This window comes from Mandrillus leucophaeus, unplaced genomic scaffold (assembly GCF_000951045.1).
Source record: "Mandrillus leucophaeus isolate KB7577 unplaced genomic scaffold, Mleu.le_1.0 Scaffold73, whole genome shotgun sequence".
Lineage (NCBI taxonomy): Eukaryota > Metazoa > Chordata > Mammalia > Primates > Cercopithecidae > Mandrillus > Mandrillus leucophaeus.
This window is the reverse complement of record NW_012107919.1, coordinates 1,603,930-1,625,049: the sequence shown is the minus strand read 5'-3', so window position 1 is coordinate 1,625,049 and position 21,120 is coordinate 1,603,930. Positions and strand designations below refer to the sequence as shown.

The window sequence follows — 21,120 nt, the reverse complement described above, 5'->3', positions numbered from 1 at the left end:
CATTTTACAGATGAGAAAACTAACTGGGACATGAGAGGTTAAGATGACACAGCCAGTGTCAAAGCCAGACTTCCCATTTGGGACACACCAGGTCTTCACGACACAGAGCTGCTGCTTCACTGTCCAGGCCGTTGCCTGGGGCAGGCGGTTGTGGCCCGCCCCTCCCACTGCCACCCCAATGGCTTCCCAGCAGAATAGGCAGAAAGAAGGGGCTCCCACAATGGCAGGTCTGGCTTAAGTGAGGCCTGGTATTATGCATAGGTAGAGAGAGAGCCTGGAGCTGGGCCCCACCACTGTGGGACACATAGGGAGGGCAGGGCGACTTGAAAGTTTTCATTTTCCTCCTTCGGATTTAACCTGTTAACCAAATTTCAAGGGAAGGAGATGGAGTACATTTCTCATATCTTTCTGGGAAATAAGGTGCTTCTTACGCCTAAAGGAGAATTGTACAATGTATCTGTTCGATTCAAGTCCAAATGCAATGATCTAGACCTTACAGATGAGGGTAAGAGATTTCATATATGCGTGTGTGCGCGCACACGCATGTGTGTGTGTGTGTGTCCTTGTAGGGTGGGGGCAGGTGTGGGATTCCATTATGTAGGTTAGTGCCTCAAGTCTGTGAGTGTGGCCTGGCCCCTGGCCCCAGAGGCAGGGGCTTCTGGTAGTGGACTTTTTGCAGTCCCTGGAGACATAGCCTCTTTTGCACACTGCCTGCCTCCGGATACTGAGTCTGGACTCCTACATGGGGTTAACACTCAGTGAGGACTGACAGCTTATTTGGCACTTGCAGGACCGCTGAGCAGTGCGTGCTTCTGTCGTGACAGCAGTCAGCCAGGTGTGCTGTGATGTGTGGTCACCCAAGCACCTCAGTGACAGAGGCCCTCAGAGGGTTTTGTGGGGCAAAGCTCGGCTGGCCTCCCTCTGGCATGGGATTTTCTCAAGGTCCCATGCTGCCTTCTCAGGTGGAGAAATCCCAGCTGACAGAGAGGAGGAAGGGTGGGGAGGGAGGCCTGGGGAACAGCGAGCGGCTCATATTTACTGAGCACTTGTTTTGTGCCAGGCTACATATTTACACCCTTTGGCTCCCTTAGTCCTTATAGTAGCTCTCATCACCCCTGGTTTAGGGAAAAAGAAATAGAAGCTCAGAGAATAATGATATATTAATATCAATAACCACAGTGTGATATCAATTATAAGATGGGTCAACTTGCATGGAGCTTAACTGTGAGGCCCAGGGCAAGTCACTTAGCCTCTCTGTATCTCAGTTTCTTCATTTATAAGACGGGGATAATAATTGTTCATCTCATCGGGTTTTGGCAAGGATGAGATGGTGCTTGGCACAAGGTTTGGTACACAGCTTGTGTTCGGTAAATGTTGACTAAAATCACCATGATCAAGCAACCACAGTATACCAGGTCCTGGGTTAAGGGCTTTCTTTCTACTACATTGTTTAAATATCGTAATAACTCTAAGAGACGTATGTTTTACTTGGTAGCAAAATGAGGCTCAGAGAGGTTAGCTGAGCCGCGCACGGCCGCAAGGCCACAGGACTAGGGAGTTTGGGGGTGAGGGTTCCAGCACCTTTTATCTGCAAGAGGTTGCCCTTCCTTCCATCCAGGAGCCCTCCAGCCCTCTGCCCTGAACTCTGATGTTCTTAGGCCCCAGCACAGCCTTGTCTTCCACCTGAGGCCAGCACCACCTCCTGCCCTAGCCCATCCTGGCTGCGCTCAGATGGGCTCCTTCAAACGTACGTACCTGTCTGATGCTCAAAGGCAGGGTAGTACTCTTCATTGCTGAACAGATCAGTCCACGACATCAAGGGATCGCAGAAGGATGCATTCGGCAGGAAGGTGCTGTGTGTCACCGAGTCCAACATCACCCTGCAACAGCGGGAGAGGTCGTGAGGAGGCTGGGGTGAGGGACTCCTGAAGCCACACTGTGCAGAAGCCCCTAGCAGGGCGATACTTGGTTTTTAAAAATCATAACAAACACGTCACTCACTAGGAGCAGGCACCCTCTAATGTCACCTACAAGTGACATGATTCCATCCTTGCCACATCCTATTCCCATTTTAGATGAGAAAACTGAGGCAAAAGGGTTGAGACAATTGCCCAAGTGATATAACTGGGAAGTGGCAAAGAGGGGACTTGAGCATGGAGGCTCTGAATATGCAATACTGCCTCTTTATTTATGTTTCCTGTTTGCTCACATCTGACCCCTGAACTCTGACTTATGATGTTCAATAATATGCTTCTAGAAACAGGGTAAGATGCAGCCATAAAAAAGAACAAGATTATGCCCTGTGCAGCAACACGGATGCAGCTGGAGGCCATTATCCTAAGCAAATTAATCAGGAACAGAAAACCGTATACCTCATATTCTCACTTAGAAGGGGGCACTAAATGTTGAGTAGTCCTGGACATAAAGATGGGAACAACAGACACTGAGGACTACCAGAAGGAGGAGGCAGGGAAGGGGGCCAAGGCTGAAAAACTAACTACTGGATACTACCCTTGGTACCTGGGTGATGAGATCAATAGCGCCTGAAACCTCAGCATTATGCAATACGCACAGGTAACAAACCTGCACACATACCCCCTGAATCTAAACTAAAAGTTGAAATGATAAAAATAAAATAAAATTGATTTTTTTTTTAGGATGGAACCCCACTCTGTCGCCCAGGCTGAGTGCAGTGGTGCAATCTCAGCTCACTGCAACCTCTGCCTCCCAGGTTCAAGCGATCCTCCCACCTCAGCCTCCCAAGTAGCTGGAATCACAGGTGCCTGCCACCACGCCCAGCTAATTTTTGTATTTTTAGTAGAGATGGAGTTTCACCATGTTGGCCAGGCTGGTCTCGAACTCCTGACCTCAAGTGCTCTCCCCTTCTTGGCCTCCCAAAGTGCTGGGATTACAGGTGTGAGCCACAGAAACTGGCCCCCCCAAAAAATAAATAAATAATAAAAACAAGGTAAGAATTACTGTGTATGATTAATCCATAATTCTGAAATCTGAAAGCTCTGAAAACTGAAAGGAAGTGTGTGTGTGTGTGTGTGTGTGTTTGCTGCAATCTTATTTTCTAGCACAAAATAGTCCTGAATTGATGTTATATAGTTTTATATACTGTTTTATATATACATACTCATACATACAACATATATATGTTATAGAGTTTTATTAACTATGGTATCAGTTTTATTTATTGCACTGAGTGAATATTCTTATGATGCAGTGCGGAAATATTAATGTTTTGAGCAACCCTAAACCTGAGGGGTAATCTGTACTCTACTATATATATACTATCTCGCCTTCCTAATCTGTGAAGAATTTGGAATTCTGTAGCGTGTGTGGCCCAAGGTTTTGGAGACGAGTGTGGACCTGCGCTCACTGCAACAAGCACTTTGGGCTTCATACTAAGTACTTTAGCACTTTAACTTCATTATTCCTGGTCTGCTCAGAACAACCACTCTGAGATAGGTACTGGCAAGCAGTTCCATTTCATAGAAGAGGGATGGAGGCTCTGCGATTCCGGATAACACATACAAAGCCAGCGAGACTGGGTGGCGGCTCAGGTGTGTCTGTTTAAAAAGCTCATGATTCTAATTGCTGTGCTCCAGTCCCCACCCACACTGGCGGCGGCAGGGAGCTCTGGGGAAGGGTGTGTGGTTGAGGCTGGAAGGAAGGCAGAAAAGAACAGGCCTGGGGCCCCCGCTTGCACACATTCTTGCCTGTGCCAGTCTCAACTTCACTGCTTCCCATATTCCCACATGCCACTCTCTGCTGAATCCCATCTCCCCACAATTCAGAAAAAATAATAATCTGTGTTTGACAGATGAAAAGAATCTGCTCACCCGAATTCTTTTTTCTGATTCTCGAAATAATGTTGAGATAGAGTAGTTCTTTCCTCATTTTGCGAAGGGAACATAGCAGCTCAAACCCACACCACTGGTAAGTGTCTTGCGATATTAAACACATGGAATTTTAAGATTGGTAGGAACGAATTCTTTATCTAGTCCAGTGTTTCCTAAACTTCAGTCATTTGCCTACGACTGTCATAAATTTCACTCAATCCATATACTATAAGCACTATTATTTACTTAAAATACTTTAAAAAATCATCAACTCCCTTTTTGTTTTAACATAAATATGGTAATTAAAAAGAAAACTTTATATCAGCACTATAAATTGGAAGTCGGGATTTTTTAAACATACATAAAAATAAATATTTAAGCATTTGAATAAAAATGGTGCATGCGCCACCTAAATCAGGGGTTAGCAAATTACATCCTACAGGCAAAATGCAGTCCCTCACCTATTTTTGTAAAGTCTGCAGTTAAAAATAATTTTACTGCTGGGCACAGTGGTTTACGACTGTAATCCTGGCACTTTGGGAGGCTGAGGCGGGTGGATCACCTGAGGTCAGGAGTTCAAGACCAGTCTTGCCAACATGGTGAAACCCCATCTCTACTAAAAATACAAACATTAGCTGGGCGTGGTGGCGCATGCCTGCAATCCCAGCTACTCGGGAGAGTGAGACAGGAGAATCGCTTGAACCCAGGAGGCAGAGGTTGTAGTGAGCTGAGATTGTGCCACTGCACTCCAGCCTGAGCGACAGAGCAAGACTACGTCTCACAAAAAAATAAAAAATAAAAAAATTCACATTTTTAAGTGGTTACATTTTAAGTGGTTATATAAATATTTACATCATATCCTTTATTTTGCCTTTTGGCTTGCTAATCCTAAAATACCTGGCCCTTTAAGAAAAAGTTTGCAACCCCTAACCAGATTCATCTGGCATATTGCCAGTTGATGCGAGTACCACGTGTTGGAAAATACTGAGTCCAATTTCCCTCCTCACCTCCACCATTTTACAGTTGAGGAAGCTGAGACTCAGGGAATTTGTGTAACTAGCTCAAGGTCACATAGCTAATGGATGCCAGAGTTAAGTGGCAGGGAGGTCCTTAGTTTTCTGACTCTCAGCCCATCTGCTTCTCTTTCTGAAAACACAGTTGAGCCCAAGGCACACTTATATAGCAAATCGAACCTCAATACTAAGAGGGGCAGGACTGTGTGATTCTGAAAGCAAACGTCAATTCTTTACAGATGCTTGAAAATCTCCAATCAACATCATCATCATCATCATCATCATCATCAAATGTGCATGAGAGGCCAGGTGCGATGGTTCATGCCTGTAATCCCAGCACTTTGGGAGGCCAAGGTGGGTGGTTCACTTGAGGTCAGGAGTTCGAGACCAGCCTGGCCAACATGGCGAAACCCTATCTCCACTAAAAATACAACAATTAGCTGGGCATGGTGGTGCACACCTGTAATCCCAGTTTCTCAGGAGGCTGAGGCATGTGAATTACTCGCACCTGGGAGGCAGAGGTTGCAGTGAGCTGAGATCGTGCCACTGCACTCCAGCCTGGGTGACAGAGCAAGACTCTGTCTCAAAATAACAACAACAACAACAACAACAACAACAACAATATGTGCATGAGAACTCCTCTCCAGATGTAAATATATAACCGAGTTTGAATTCTGACAGTTAGGCACCTTTTCTGGGCCATCACCTGGGAGTTTCCAGACCCTGCTGGGAAGTCTCTTCTCTGATGCCTGGAGAGGGTTAATATGCTCTGCAGATTATCGTGGGCATGGATCTCCTCCTGGGAGCCCAATCAAACAGATGTCAAGCCTGCATGGGTTTGGGCTGTGATTTTCCCACGGATTGGCTGGTTTTATATGCTGAATGTGGGGGCCAGGGAGGGGGTAGGATGCTGAGGGGTGGGGTGAGAGGTTATGAGGAAGGGAAGGGCCCCAGGAGCTGAAAGCCACTTCTGCTTTCTGGACTGGACTTCATAAAATTTCCTTTAAGTGAGGGGCTGAAGACAAATATATCCCTTTTCTTCTGGGCCAGAAGGCTCAGAAAACTAAAGAAGAGGATGGCAGGCCTGTGACATGACCTCACTGGGCTGGGAGAAAGGAGAGCTGAATTCCGTATGGAAGAAAATAGAAAATAGTCCCTAGGTCTTTAATGTCGAATAAAGAATCCACCAAATACAAAATGTGACAATGGAAATGAGATCTTCCTCATCTATGCCTGACTAATTGCTCTCAAAAGTCATTTGGTATTTTTTTTTTTAAAAAAGGGTCATTTGGTAAATTGAATGGAATTATATAAAAACTAGAAATATTCTTTGATCAATAGGATTTTTACCTCCTTTAATATTGTTATTCTTTCTCCTCTTTACATCGGCGCACTCACTTGATCTGTAATCTCTCTAGTGCTCTGTGTTACACAACGCTGTATCTGATTCCCTTTGGTAATTCCTTCTAAGGCAAATTATATCCATTAAGTTTTTGTTAAGGGCCTTCTCAGATGTAAAACATGCTATTTTTCTTCTGTAATTATTTCTTGCTTTTGGAAAAATATCTCTCATAAAAGTAGAAAAAGGTGTTTTTTTGTTTGTTTGTTTTTTTTCCTATTACAGTAGGAGCGGGTGTTATTAACTCTGGGCTCTCCACAAAAGACCTTGGTTACTTAGCCAGCATGCAGTGGGTGTGAGAGTTCAGGAATAAAGGCTGCTTTGTATTCAGCAGCCTCTCTTCTCTAGGCCCTCTAAGGTCTTTGCAATCATTGAACATTTTAGCTCTTAATGGAGGTAGAGCAGGATGGGTGGGAAAAGGCAGGTGGTCGGAGCCTCTTTTCTCAGCGGTAACACTGAGGCCCAGGGATATGCGAACACAGGTCTGAGGTTAGGCCAGGCCTGCTCAAGGTGGGTGATATTGCCCCCCCCTTTAGGGGACAAAAATGAGTTCTTGGCGGTCAAAAAACTGAGATATTAATTACAGTGTTTTTTCACACTCCAAAGGTCTACAGTAGATGTATAGTGTATCTCTGATATTCACGTTTCTGGTAGGGAGATGATTAAGAAAAAAATGACCTAAAAAGGGTCCTTAGGAGAAGTGATAAAGAAAAAAGGTGGAGAAGCGCTGTGATAGATCAACCTAGTGTCAGCGTCAGGACGGACAGCGATCTCCTGGGAGGTCTCTGGGCCTGCTGTTCTGGACACACTTTTCATTTTGTGAGAGACTAGCTGGCTCCTCATGGAAGAAGCCCTGGGCCTGGAGTTATGATTTTTGCCTCTTGCCCCTCTCCAAATCTCAGTTCTTCAACTACTAAATAAGAACACAGATAAGACGGCCCCCAAGGTCTGCCCTAACTCTGTGACTTTCTGCAGACATCCATCTGATTGAGCCAACACATGCAAACCTGGGCACGCACACACAAATGCATACACATTGATTATATTGGGATTTTTTGGGTCAAGCAAGTCCACCAAATTGGAGGAAAATCCAACCGCTACACACACAGACTGAACTTTTAGTGCTGAAAAAGCCCCCTGATTTCCTCTTCTCCCTTTTCTCCTGTGCCCACTGCCTTCTACCCCAGTAGGATGTAGATACCTCAGGACAGCTGGACATTCTTTGCCCAGGCTAGCTGGGCACCCTACACACTCTGGACCCTCACTCACTGCCCACCAATAGATCAATGGAAGTTGGAATCAGTTTTCCCCAAATGTAGTCATCGTGCTAGCTGCCTAGTAAGTAGGAAAGGCTCAAGAATGATTAACACAAGGTGGAGGAATCAGGTGGGCTCACTTCACACGTGAGAAAGTGGGCCGCAGGTACCTGTGGGAGTGAGTCAGCGATGGTATGGAAGCTGAGGTCCCCGGATGCCTCCAGTGGCTTCTGAGCCCTTCTCAGAGCCGGCTCACACACCAAATGCACCCAGAGAGCGTCCACCCAGTCGGAGGCACAGGCCAGTGGGCTTCTCAGCGTTACACAAATCAGAGGCAGCAATAACAGGTGTGGCGCCATGGCCTGAACAACCTGGCACCCCTGCTCAGCCTCCCACAGAGAGGGGAAGGAGCAAACCACTCAGCCTTGGCCAGTTTGCCAGAGGAGGAAAATTCCTTCCTGACTGTGGTGGTGATCATCGACTTCACTCTGGGCATGTGACGAAAAATGGGCCCAATTAAGCGTCTACACATTGGCAGTTTACGGGCCAAATCGTCACTGGGCAGAAAAAGGCCATAGGGTGCAAAATATAGAAAAAAGGGGGCCAAGAAAGGGCTTCCTCAATCCCACCCTCTGAGTGGTCTCATCGGGAAGAAAATTGGTTTTCCTTCCCCAAAGCCTCAGTGACACCCAAATATCCACTCTGTCCTAAGCCTTGTGAGCAAGGGAGGGTCGATTTCCCAGCCCTTGGACCTCCCTAAGAAGGGGCCCACTGAGGAGAACCCAGTGGAGTATTTCAACACTTACTGCTAAAGAAAGATTGAGGGTTGGGTGCTTGAGTGTTTGTTCTTCTGGGAGGAACCCCAGCAGCTGTGAGAACCAATTTGCTGACCTCTTGTTAAGTGATTTCTCATCTTTCTTTAGCTTGCATAGCGAGTTTGCATGTTTGTTTGTTTATAGCTGTTTTTCTGTTTATAGCTGTTTTTCTGAAGGTGCAGTGAAGATCCAAAAAGGTATGCCATGTAGTTTGCTGTGGGCTTCGATGCAAAGCTTATCAGTTTTGGATTAAATACATCAGGGGTTAAATCCTACCTCTGCTGCCGCGAACGTGGGGCACATTTACTACCCAGCCTGCTGAAATTCTTAAGCTTTTTTTTTTCATATAGATGTAGTATATAAATATTCATGCCTCTCTTTGACCTCCGGTTTCTTCATCTTTAAAATAGGGATTTTTTTTTTTTTTTTTAAATCATGCAATCCAATATATGCAAAGGACGGGACATAACACATATATTCAATCCTGTTTTAGAGGGGGAAAGTCAGCCATCAACAATGTATGTAAAAATTTGCCACTCTGGTGCCTTCTGAAAAAGGAGAACGACCAAACTGAAAACTCTGGCCCGAGAATACCTTAGATTATCAAAAACAGTGTCACAGAGAACACGAAGACAAAAGAATCAAGCGTTCACTTGGACGGGCAAACCACCCCTTTCCCTGGGTCTCTGAACTAGACTGAAACACAGAGCTGCCTCCCTAAGTCATCTAGCCTTTCTGGCCTCAGTTTCCTCATCTGTAACATGAAGCGATTGCACCTAATGATGTCTGACACACTTTCGGGCGTACAAAAGACTCATCCATCCACACGCGGGCCCGGCTTCAGCCTGAGGCGAGAGCTTGTGCTACCTGCGGCTGTCAGCAGGGGGCACCCCCACAGAAATCCCACACACTGCAGAGTCTGACAAGGCCTGAGAACACAGTGGAAAAACCCTAACCATTGCTTTTCTGGAAGCATTCTCTTCTGGGGAGATGTCAGAGGGCAAATGGGTTTCTTTTAAAACTATTTTGTACAAATTCCTGAAAATGCCCCATACTATAATAAGGCAGTTCCCTGTATCGAGGGGTGGGGGACCGTGGGCAGGCCGGTGGGGAAAGGAATTCAGTCAGGGGAGAAGGGTAGGTGGGGGCTTTCCTTGAAGCTGAATATTTTTCTGTGTAAAATCCAGCTTCCCTTCCTAAAGAAGCTTTAGGGTGGATAGAAAACTGAGTGCCTGGGCACGTTCTCTTAATTCCCCTTGGTTCAGCTAAGAGATCCTGAGGGAGTGGGGGCTGTGAGGAGGGTGGGTGGCCGCACGGCCTGCGGAGGCAAACAGGTCTCTCTCAGGCAAGCCATCACATCTGTGTCAAACAGCTCCCGGGAGGCCCTGGGACTGCACCCAGCGCAGGTGCCGGCCCTGGAGCTGCAGATGGACGAGCAGACCCAGGCCCCAGGCCGAGCCTCTGAGACCTGACACCCCTTACGATTCATCCAAAAAAGCAAAGAAAAGGCGCTTACGTGAGGGCAGCGGTGGCTAGGTCCAAAGAAGAGGCTTTCAAGGCAAGAGAAGGCAGGCGCTCCCAGCACCAGCGTACAGTGGAAATAAAGCACCTGTAGCCTTGTGATATAAGTGACACCTACAGACAGGTCCGTTTGGTTTTTCAGGTTTATGCACAGCCCCTTTGATGACGGTGACATACAGTGTGACACGGCTCCTTGGAAGGGGGGGAAATGGTTCTCATATGCAGAAAGTTTACCTTTATCCTGCTTTTGTGCCAACTCACCCCTGCCCTGCAACCCCCCACTCCCAGCCTAGGGAACTCAGTAAACAAGCAGAAAATTCTTGTCCCTGGGAGCTGTGCGGGATCGTGCGTTTGCTGAGGAATTTTCCTCTGTGCAAGCTGGAGGGGAAACGCAGTTTCCACCCTGGTGCCGGTCTACACTGCCTCTCTCCCAGGCTGCCTGAGCGCAGTGCTTTTGTAAGATCATGTCTTTCTCCGTTTTTCCCATGTGGTGAGAAGGAAGAGCATTATAGGGCCGGTGTTAAGACCTTAGGTTTTGTAGCTAGTTGCCTTTGGATTCAAATTCTGCGTCCATCATTTCCTAGGTGTGCTACCTAGAAAAATGTAACGAACATCCCTGGGCTTCATGAGTCTAATGTAAGTGATGGGGCCTCTCCTTATGGCTACTATGAGATTCAGAGGAGGCCAGGCAAGCCCTCCGTTAGCTATGATGACTGCAGCATTTTCCTTGATAGGGCACGTTCACCAGGACTCCCCCTTGCTATTTCTTCCAACCTACACCTTCCAACCAGGTGAAGGGAATAGGCAGCTTGGAGAACTACTTTAGGGCCTTTTCTTCCACTTTTTCTCCCTAAGCCCCATCAGGGCATCAGACACATTAACTTATTAAACTTCTAACACTTGGGTGTAATGAGCGGTGCAGCAGCTTCCTCCCTTTCCCCTCCTCTGTTTCACAGACAGAGAAATGAAGAGGCTTAGTGGCCCAGTCAGGTGTCCAAAGCTAATAGGCCAGGGGGCCTGTTGTGGATGCCAGCTCTCAGGTGTCTCGCTGAGAACTGACTGCTTTTTAGTACTTCTCGGTGACAACAGAAACTGCCTAATTTAGGCTGTGAAGCAGTGTCCCAGGTCATCTATGAGACAGGTATTTATAATCCTGTGCCTTTTTGCATTCTGCTTCTAGCCATCTTGGGCAGCTGCGATGTTGTATTCAAATGGCAGACTCCAAGTTTTAAAGCGAAAGCAGGGACTGGTTTGTTAGGTTTTCCTGGGATCACCGGGCACGGGTACAAACACACAAATACAAATACACATAGAGTCTGCAGAAACAAAAGGCAGTTCATGAGAGGCTACGGAGTGTCATCATGGAAAAATTGTTGAAGAAAGATAGGTGACTGCCTAGGCCCCTATCTTGGCTGGATAACCTGAACTTCTCTGGTCTTCATTTTCCCCCAGTGCCAAAAGGAGGAAGTGGGATTAAAATAGTGATTTTTTCAAACTGCGACTTGAGGAACCCTGGGGGTTCCCCGGAGCCCTTACAATGACTTTTGTGGGTGAGAGGATGGGGGTGGAGTAGAGTGGGTTAGGCTGTAGACCACCCTGTTCCTTCCTGACTCAATACGAGCATCTCAGCTTTTATATAAATCTTCTGGGTAAGATTTCATTTGAACAAAAGAATCTGCCCTTAGAAAGGATTTGCAAGTAACTGGATTACATGGTCTTTGGGCTTCTTTTACGCTTCAAAATTCTGTACTTCTCTTCCTCTTTGGTTCCCAGGGGACAGTGGACTGTGATAGTCCTACACACTATGTTTTCCATTGTCGGGCACTGGCCTATCTTGTCACTGGTTTCTGAAATGTTACCAATGTTTCTTTCTGAACATATACATTCTTCTCAGTGGAGAGGTTTTTAGGGAAAATATGTTATTCTGATACTGTTTTTAGAAAAGAGTCTTTTGGGCTGGGTGCAGTGGTTCATGCCTGTAATCCTAGCACTTTGGGAGGCCAAGGTGGGCAGATCATGAGGTCAGGAGTTTGAGACCAGCCTGGCCAACATGGTGAAACCCCATCTCTACTAAAAATGCAAAAATTAGCCAGGCGTGGTGGTGCATGCCTGTAATCCCAGCTACTCAGGAGGCTGAGGCAGCAGAATCGCTTGAACCCGGGAGGCAGAGGTTGCAGTGAGCCAAGATCGTGCCATTGCACTCCAACCCGGGCAACAGAATGAGACTCCATCTCAAAAAAATAAAAAATAAAAAAATAAAAATAAAAAAAGTAAAGAGTCTTTTGGAGAAATTATGTATTTTTTTTTTCCTGTACTCTCTTGGCTCAATTTTTTTTTCCCAGGGGCTGTGGCTGCCCAACTGACTCAATTATTTAAGTGTAAAAGTCTTCTGACAATGGATGTATAAGACCATGAACTCTGTCTCATGGTCCCAAATGTATAATATAGCATTTCTGGGTGCCTGTGTGTGAAATTACAGGCTTCTGGACCAGTGGATAAAAGGGATGATTAAGATAAACCCAAAATAAAAGAGGAATTTGACTCTAATTAAGTTTAACTATCACTTTAAACTTAAATTTGATTGGAGTGGAGATCTTGGATGATATTGAACACGAAGCATCTAAGAACTGCATTATGAGTGTTGAATGACAACAAGAATGGGGATTGGGGATGGAAGAGGAAGGTAAAAAAGGACTAGGGTGTGGGGAGGCGGGCAGAAGAAGGAATGAGACATTTTAGAACTCCCAGCCTATCCTGCTTCTGGTGTCCTGGCCATACAGCAATATTAAGTAACACTAATTGGGCTTATAATTGTAACATAGTGGCTAAGAAAACAGATTCTGGAAGAAGACTTCCTAAGTTTGACTCTCTGATCTGCCATTTGCTGTCTGGGTGGGTCTGGGAAGCCTGTTGAACATCTCTGCATCCCAGTTGCCTCATCTGTAAAATGGGGAAAAAGGATTACATGTCTTGCAGGGTGTGAATTAAATGAGTGAAAACTTGGGGAGTAGAGGGAGCCCTAACTAAGTGTGGCTTATCTACATTTTAACCTGTTACATTCTTTACATTAAATCTTCATGCATTTTTGACAAGGAAGTTACTGATCATCTCTAATTTACAGATGAGGAAACTGAGGCACAGAGAGGTTAAGTAGAGAGGTTCATGGTTACACAGCTAAGTGGTAGAGCAAGTATTTTAGTCTAGGCTGCCTGCCTCTGGAGCCCATCCTCTTAACTGCTGTGCTAACCAGTTTCTGGGTGCTCCTGGGGCAGTTCTTTGGGAATAGGGAGGAGAGAATCACACCTAAAGAACATCTATGATGTACCAAGTATTGTGCTAGGATGACTCACCTGTATTTCCTTGGTTATTTTTCACAATTATCGTGGAAGGTAGCTATCACTACTTTCTTTTTTAAGACAGAGAAACAGAGGTGCCATGATTGCTGGGGCTCACCCAGTTGGTCAGTGGCCAAATCTGTGTTGAACTCAGGCCTGACCAATGTTAAAGGCAAGCTGTGGAAACAGCAGCTTAAGTTGGCCTCTCTGCTTTAGCTCTGGACTCACACTGGCCTAAAAGGTGGTCCATCCCTCTCTATTGGCTCAAGATTTCTAGGATTCCTGGTTATTGCTGGCACAATCTGTCTGTTAGTATACGGTGGAAATTCTAGTACCTCACTGAATCTGGTGCCTAGTATGGTTCTTGGGATCAAGAATGCACTCAATACTTACATGGATTGTAAAATCACATGTCTTAAAGGGCATGCCATCTGACAGAGGCTGGAGGCTCCCATCCTATTCTTTTCACTACATATAACAGGCTTCACATCTCAACTGCTTTTCCTAGAACCTGCTCTTTAATCAAGGTCAACATTTCTTTGTCATTTATTTTTCCCCTCAACCTGCCATCTTCACTATCGACCCAAGAGGCAGCACAGGCTGAAAACAAAAGTGAGTTAGAAAAACAAGTTTAGGTAAATTCATAGATAATGCCATTATAAGGAGAGATTTATAGTGTGATGGTGAAACGCACTGGCTTTGGATTAGACCTCTGTCACTATGATTCTCACTTACTATTTTTAGAAAAGAGTCTGTTGGAGAAAATGCAATTTTCTATGCTATATTGGCTCAAATATTTAAGAACAAAAAGATTTCTGTCAGTGGGTGTATATGACAACAAACTCCTAGCACCTGCCATCTGGGAGACATTAGATGAGCTATCAGCTTTTCAGGGTCACAATTTCCTCACCACTGAAGTACCTACTATGATTCTTGGTGCATGGTAAGTTTCAATAAACGGCAGTTATTGTAATGGGCTATAGAGAGAGACACAGATATTGGTTGAGAGCCCCAATCTTTGGGCATTACCATAATAAGTAGGATAATGTTGCCCTTCCTCTTCCACAATGAATAATCATAATAGCTACCATTTGCTGAGCATTTACTGGATGCCAAGAACTATCTAGGCATGCTACAGGTATTAAGTCATTTAATCTTTACATCATTCCTCGGAGGTAGGTACCATTATTATCACCTAAAATTTACTGATGAGGAAACAGGGATAGAGAGTTGAAGTAACTTGCCCAATATCACATAGCACGTGGAACACAAAGCAGGACTGGAGCCTCTGCAGGATACACCAATACACCATGTATGGAACCTATGCACCAGACTCCACAAACTTTACCATTACTCTACCATTTGGTACCTCTCCAGGAGGCACAATCTAGGTTGAAGAGATACCAATTTTCTTAGACATCCCAAATTACTGGTCGGATCCTTGAAAGCAAGGACAAGAGTTGTAAATATTTTGTCCCCCAAAATGCCTTGCACAGACTCATGCAGAAGTAGGTGCTTAAGCAATTTTCATTGGTTGATTGTCAATTGGTTGATTGATTGGTCAGATTTCTTTCTTTGCTTTGTTTCCTCTTTGGGTGTTTTCCCCTCATCCTCCTACATCCAGCTCACTCTTTAGCTGTTCATGCTACCATCCTCCTGACCAGAAGCCACGATTCAATTGAGAGCAACAGTTAGGTGGCTCCCTCAATAACCTTTCCTTGGCTATGAGCCTCAGGACAGTAAAAGTCTCTGTTATTTCCAGTACTGAAGGCACCCTGGAGGTTAAACAATGGCAAAGTCAATGGGGAATATTGTAATAGAAAATGACAGAATTTGATTTCATTAAAATCTGTAATAAAATATGATTCTATAGTTATAGGTTTAATTATGATATGTTTGTGAAATAGTTGATGCAACTGCATGACTGCATTGCTGGTTTTTCCTCCTCCAGTAAAGACACTGGAAGTCAACCTATTAGAGGTTTCTATATTTTGGGTGAGCCCAGTGAATCTGAAGCCATAATGCCTCTACAAAGGCACAGATCTGAGAGGCACAGCCAAGGGGATCCTTCTCATAGGAAGGACTCCTGAAGACAGGATTTTCTTTAGATGTTTTCCTACCACACATAGGAAGTGGCAGCTCTGAGATAGTTGTTTGGGATGGTAGTCTGAGGAATGGATGACTCCCGTGGCCAGCCCATACTGTTGTTAGAGGGTGGACTGGGCTAATGGTGCTGCCATTGGAATCTTGGGTAGTGAATGGGGCAGTCCCTCCTCATCAGGTTAATTAGCTTGATGAATCTGGGAACCATGCTAATGAAGGTTATCAATAGATTATCAATCATACAATTATTAAACACTTACTCTTTCTGCAGGCAAGCAAACACTGGACTTGCTGAGAGAACGTAACTTTCTGAACCTGTTTCCTCACCTGTCCAGTGTGAATGATCACACATGCAGTTTGATAATGTGTGTGACCACACACATTGGCTTCCATAGCTCTAGGCTAAACACCTCACTCCTGCCGATTGTCACCCATAGGCATGTCCTTGGTCAAAAGATGGGGGTGGAAGGATGTGAAGATGGAGCATTGGAGGTGAGAAGGGATGCTGGATCCATGCAGATCAGCCGCATCAGTCAACCAAGTCTTAATGCTAAGATGTTGTTGGTTATAAGATACGCCATTGATTTAAACAATTGTCTTAGAGGAAATGCTATGTTAAATATGCAGATAGATAATCAAGCTTGTCTTGATTTCAGAAATGTTAAAATGTGAATTTGATAAATATAACAGTAAAAAACCCAATAGGGCAGTATTTAGTATCAATAAGAAGGATGTGAAAAAGAGTAAGACCTAGCTGTGGCCTTCAAGGAATAGAGACAACCTAACCGAGAATTAAAGAAGAAATATTTAGAAGCATTAATTAACTTCAAGCTAAATTTTGAGTTAGGGGCTGTAGGACTTCAGAGAAGAGGAGCTAATAGTGCTGGAGCAGCTGGAAAAAAATTTTCTGTAGGACTTGGTATTTGAGTTGGGTGATGAAGGATTGGGATGACCTGCTAGAAATGGATGCTTATTATGTGCCAAGCTCCATAGCTGTAGGAGTAGGAGCTGTTATTATACCCATTTTACAGAAGAGAAAACAGGCTTAAAGAGCTTTGGTAATTTGCCCAAGGTCACACACCTAAGTAGCAGAGCTGGGATTCAATCCTAGGATAACCTAACTCAAAGCTCAGGCCCATTGGCCACTGTGTTCTGCAGTGTCTCGGGAGCTCTTTCAATCAAGAGGAAACCTGGCCGTGCATGGAAGGAGAGAATAGGCATGCACAGCCCATGACTGCTACTTCCTAGTCATGGGAGAAGGAAGTCTTACATGTGTCACTATGTGACAGTCCGGAGTAAGTTGTGAATCATGTGTCTGCAATATCAGCACCTATGAACAAGGGGACCTCTGACCGCTAATGGGGACCCCAATATTGAAAAGGCCTCTGATTTTGTCTGCTATTTGGGAACAAACTTGTGTGGGGCAGCAAAATGAGACTTCGTCACCAGCTTTGATTCTGCTCTTACTCTTGCCCATAAAAATGAAATATGACTCCTACATTTTTCTGGGAGTCATACTGTTGTGTCTGCCTTTCTTTCTTTCTTTCCTTTCTTCCTTCTTTCCTCTCTCTTTCTTTTCTTTCTTTCACTCTTTCTTTCTTTCTTTCTTTCTTTCTTTCTTTCTTTCTTTCTTTCTTTCTTTCTTTCTTTCTTTCTCTTTTTCTTTCTTTCTTTCTTTCTTTCTTTCTTTCTTTCTTTCTTTCTTTCTTTCTTTTCTTTCTTTCTCTTTCCTTTTTCTTTCCTTTCCTTCCTTTCCCCTTCCCTTCCCTTCCCTTCCCTTCCCTTCCTTCCTTGCCTTTCCTCGCCTTTTTGACAGAGTCTCACTCAGTCACCTAGCCTGGAGTACAGTGTTGTGATTTTGGCTCACTGCAGCCTCTGCCTCCTGGGTTCAAGCAATTATCATGCCTCAGCCTCCTGAATAGCTGGGATTATAGGCTCACACCACCACGCCTGGCTAATTTTTGTATTTTTAGTAGAGACAGGGTTTCACCATGTTGCCCAGGCTGGCTTCTAATTCCTGGCCTCATGTGGTCTGCCCTTCTCAGCTTCCCAAAGTGCTGGGATTACAGGTGTGAGCCACTGCGCCTGGCCAGTACTGTTGTGTCTTATGGATATTTGCTTGATTTTTTAATTCCATCAACTCTGAAATAATCTTGTTTTTTTTTTTGTTGTTGTTTTGTTTTTTCATTTTAACCATGTCTTTGCAATCTTTTGCCATCTCCCGCAGTTTCATTTGCCTTAAAAACTTTACATGTCCAAATTACACACTGAAATTTCCTGAGTTTGATTCTGTTTGGGAACTTGCTTAGAGAAACAGTCTCTGTTGCAAACACAGAACGGTATAAGAATTTAGGATTATGCTTTTACAAAACTATTATGAAGCTTTCTGATGTGTCACTTTATTACAGAGTTTAACATCATATCTCAACAGAAACCCAATGATTCTGGTACTGACAAATCCGAAGGGAGGGGCCTCAAAATTGGGAAGCTGCCAAGACTCACCCACAGGTTCATGTCAACATGGACTCACTTGTACCCCAAGCCTGTAGGCCTAAGTGGACTCCCCTTAGAACTTGTCTATCCTTAAGGTGAATGTCTGGGATTGGAAATTTTGGAAATTATTGTGAAGCAATTGGAATTAAAGTGAAGACAGGTGTCTTCAATGTCCTGGACATCACTCTTACCCACATCCCTGTTCATGAAACTATGTTTTAATTCTTTCTCAGCATGTGAAGGGAGATGGGCAGGATTCTGTTTCATGTTGCGTGGACAGTGATAGCTCTCTGGTTCCAAAGAACCAGTGAGATGTGGAACTTGGCTGAATATTTTTGAGTGATGCAATAATTTAAAAAGATATCTATGGTTTTGCAAAGAACATAAGCCATATAAGAAGGCAGTTAAAGAAAAACCAGTAACAGAAAGAACACTGGAATTTGAGTCTAATTGATGTGGGTTCAAATCTCATTTCTATCCCGTGGTAGCCAAGTTACTTATCTCCTTGAGACATGGTTTCATCATCTGAAAATAGTCACTTCATACAGTTTTGGTGACAATTAAATGAGATAACATAATATACGTGATATATGAAGCACTTAGCCCAGTGCCTGGCATATATTAAATACTCAATAAATGATTATTACTGTGATGTCTCCATTTCTAAATTAGCAAAATGGAAATAATATTAACTACTCACTAGATCAATTGAAATAATAAAGGTGTATATATCTGGCACATGGTAGATATATACCATCCATTTATTTGTTCATTCATCCATTTATTTGTTCATTTTCAGTTTATCTGGAATCCATCAAAAGTTTGCAAACTCTGGGAGTTAGGAGAAGGCCACTATATTTGGCCAACAGTTCTCTTTTATCTTAAATGGAGCAGTAGTATTATAAAATGTTTATTTCCTTACCTAAACTGTTTTCCCCCCCCGGGCCCTAATGTGCCCTTCTGGGAGCAAAGAAGCTCCAGGAATTCCAGCAAATCACTGCAGAGTGGCCAACAGGTATGACATCAGAAGTCCTAATAGTGGGGCTTTGGTGAGTCGGCCTTTTTGCAGTGCCCAAGGGAGAACGGATGCTCTCTACCTCTATGGGAAGGAAGCAGCCACTTGGTGTTTCTGGTTTTCAGGCTGTAGCCACTCCAAGCTTCAGCTGTCATTTTGGGCCAAGTTAAAGGCAGAGGGCAGATTTTGCACAAGACCCTTTGAAGTGGGGAATAATTTGGGTCACGTATTCCAACCAGGGTGAGCAGCAAGTTGCATAGTCAGTCAGCAGAAAAAGGCTGTATGTGGAGAGGGCTGGTCCAGGCACTAATGCTTCAGGTAGATTGCCAGGAAGGGCAGAGGCAACCAGGCTGGCTGTGCCTGTTCTACAGTCTCTAGGCAGTTTCTTGGCCTTCAGCTTCACTGTAGAGGGGGAACCTAGCCTCGGAGTGTTACTGGATACCTACGTCCCCACTGATGCCTGATCAAGTTTAAATCAAACCTGCAGTTCTGGGCCTTGCAAGTTCATTTCTCCTACCCAGTGTTGAGTGAAGTTGACTGCAGGCCAGACAAAACAATATTCAGGAGGAGCCCTACCCGTTCAAGATACTTTGCAACTGACAAACATTTTGAAGGTGATGGACGTTTAAGACAAACCACGATAGGTCTGGAGATAAGATTTGAAAATCTGGCTGACAGCCGGCACGGATGGCACCTGCAGGTGGAGTTTGCAACTAGGAACTCTATAGACTCTAGCTAATTATTGCACAGATATGGAAAAGCCTCTTTTTTGGGAAAAGGGTGATGACAAATAGTGGATAAAACAGGCACAATTTCAAGTCCAGCTGAATAAATCTGGGCAAACAGACACACACATGCATGTGTGCATGCTGTCAGTGCTACCACACACGCTCCCATCCCTCATGTATAGAGCTCACCTAGTACCTAGACATACCCCTACGTCCACCACACTCTCCCCACAGACACCTTGTCTTCTCCATCGTACAGATCAACCACACACAGCACAGACCCCTCCCCCTTCTCCCATGCAAACATTACACACACAGCCATCAGATAAACACAGTCCCCTTAGGAAGCTGATTAATAAAACTATTTTATCTATAATTACACTTGACTGATAATAATGTCCTCAGAGCCTGCATGGTTAGATTGGCTCAGATTGTAACATACAGATTACGGCTGAACTCCCTTTGAACTCTGGCCACATTGCTGGTCTCTCCAGCTCAGAGATTACAAATGGCTTTAGGTGGATTCACCCCACGGAACCAAGAAGGTAAGTAGAATTCCAGCTCTCCTTGCTTTTGTTTTCTCTCCAAGCCTGTACAGATGATGCGATCTCTGAAAATACATGGCCAAATACAGGAGGAAGGCTGAAATCAAAAAACCTCCTCCAACCCACCCTTGCGTATCCTGGTGGGTCACCTTGCAAACCAGTGTCAACCTCAGATTCCATAGAGGAGGTTGCCCGGAATGCTGTCTTGAAGATTGACTCTTGAAAATAATCAGTTTAATTTCTGGGTCTTGGGCTCTTGGGGACGAGCTCCAGTGAGCCATAATTAACTCTTTAAAGTCTTCACCGTGTGCTGCAAATAGTAAAATATCTTATTCTTTATGATGTAATGCTGAATGGAGGCAGCAAGGAGGCTTTTCAGGCTAATTACATGTTGGAACGAGGTTAATGACATGCCGGAGATTCTTTGCATGGCTACCCTGACATTGACAAGTCACTTGGTAACATGCTAGGGCTAAAGACAGTGACTGCTTTTAAAGAAGGCAGGGGGACTGGAAACTCAGCTAGACAGGCCCCTAATCTAGCCCCTCCCCTGTCTGCCGCCCCCCGCCCCGACCCTACTTCCCATTTTCTGGGAATTAAGAAATCTTGGTTTTAAACTGGCATTCAATACCAAGGGCCTGGAGACTTGAATCAGCATCCTCGTGGGTCTCAGCTCTATCTTACGCTTTTTACAGCAGCTGAATTTAGCCAAGGATGCAAACAAAAGCCCACTATCTAAGGGGATGTTTTTGGGCTGAGCAGAAGGCGTGTCTGTACAAACAAGCAAGGTATGCATCAATATGAATGACTGGATCTCAGTAAAATGCCCAAGACACAGGAATGAGTTCTGATTCCAGCCAGCTGAAGAGCTCACATTCTGGTCCCCATTCTGCAGGTGGGCACACTGGCACCTCAAAATCATGCAAGGAGATCTGACATCCGTTTCCATTCTTCTACCTGGGGCCAGGTTGTATGTTAGCCACATGCAGAGCTGTCTCCAAGAGACTCCAGCCCAAGCTCCAGTGTGCTGTGCACAGCTTTGTGACTCC

The 21,120-nt window shown here is 44.7% G+C and overlaps 1 protein-coding gene across 4 annotated transcripts in view; it reads right to left on the bottom strand.

The window, feature by feature from the left end:
- The window catches only part of ELF5 (E74-like factor 5 (ets domain transcription factor)), a 35,010-nt gene extending 25,035 nt beyond the window's left edge, over positions 1–9,975 (bottom strand). The window contains exons 1-2 of one of the 4 annotated variants that reach the window (XM_011965542.1): positions 9,848–9,975; positions 1,756–1,880 (exon numbers count right to left, since the gene is read on the bottom strand). In XM_011965542.1, coding sequence (XP_011820932.1) covers positions 1,756–1,876 — 121 coding nt within the window. In that variant the 5' untranslated portion in view covers positions 1,877–1,880; positions 9,848–9,975. Of the gene's footprint in view, positions 1–1,755; positions 1,881–7,686; positions 7,971–9,847 lie in introns of those variants that run through there. The other 3 variants (XM_011965538.1, XM_011965541.1, XM_011965539.1) reach the window with 3 other exon arrangements.
- Between the last annotated feature and the right edge of the window lie 11,145 nt (positions 9,976–21,120).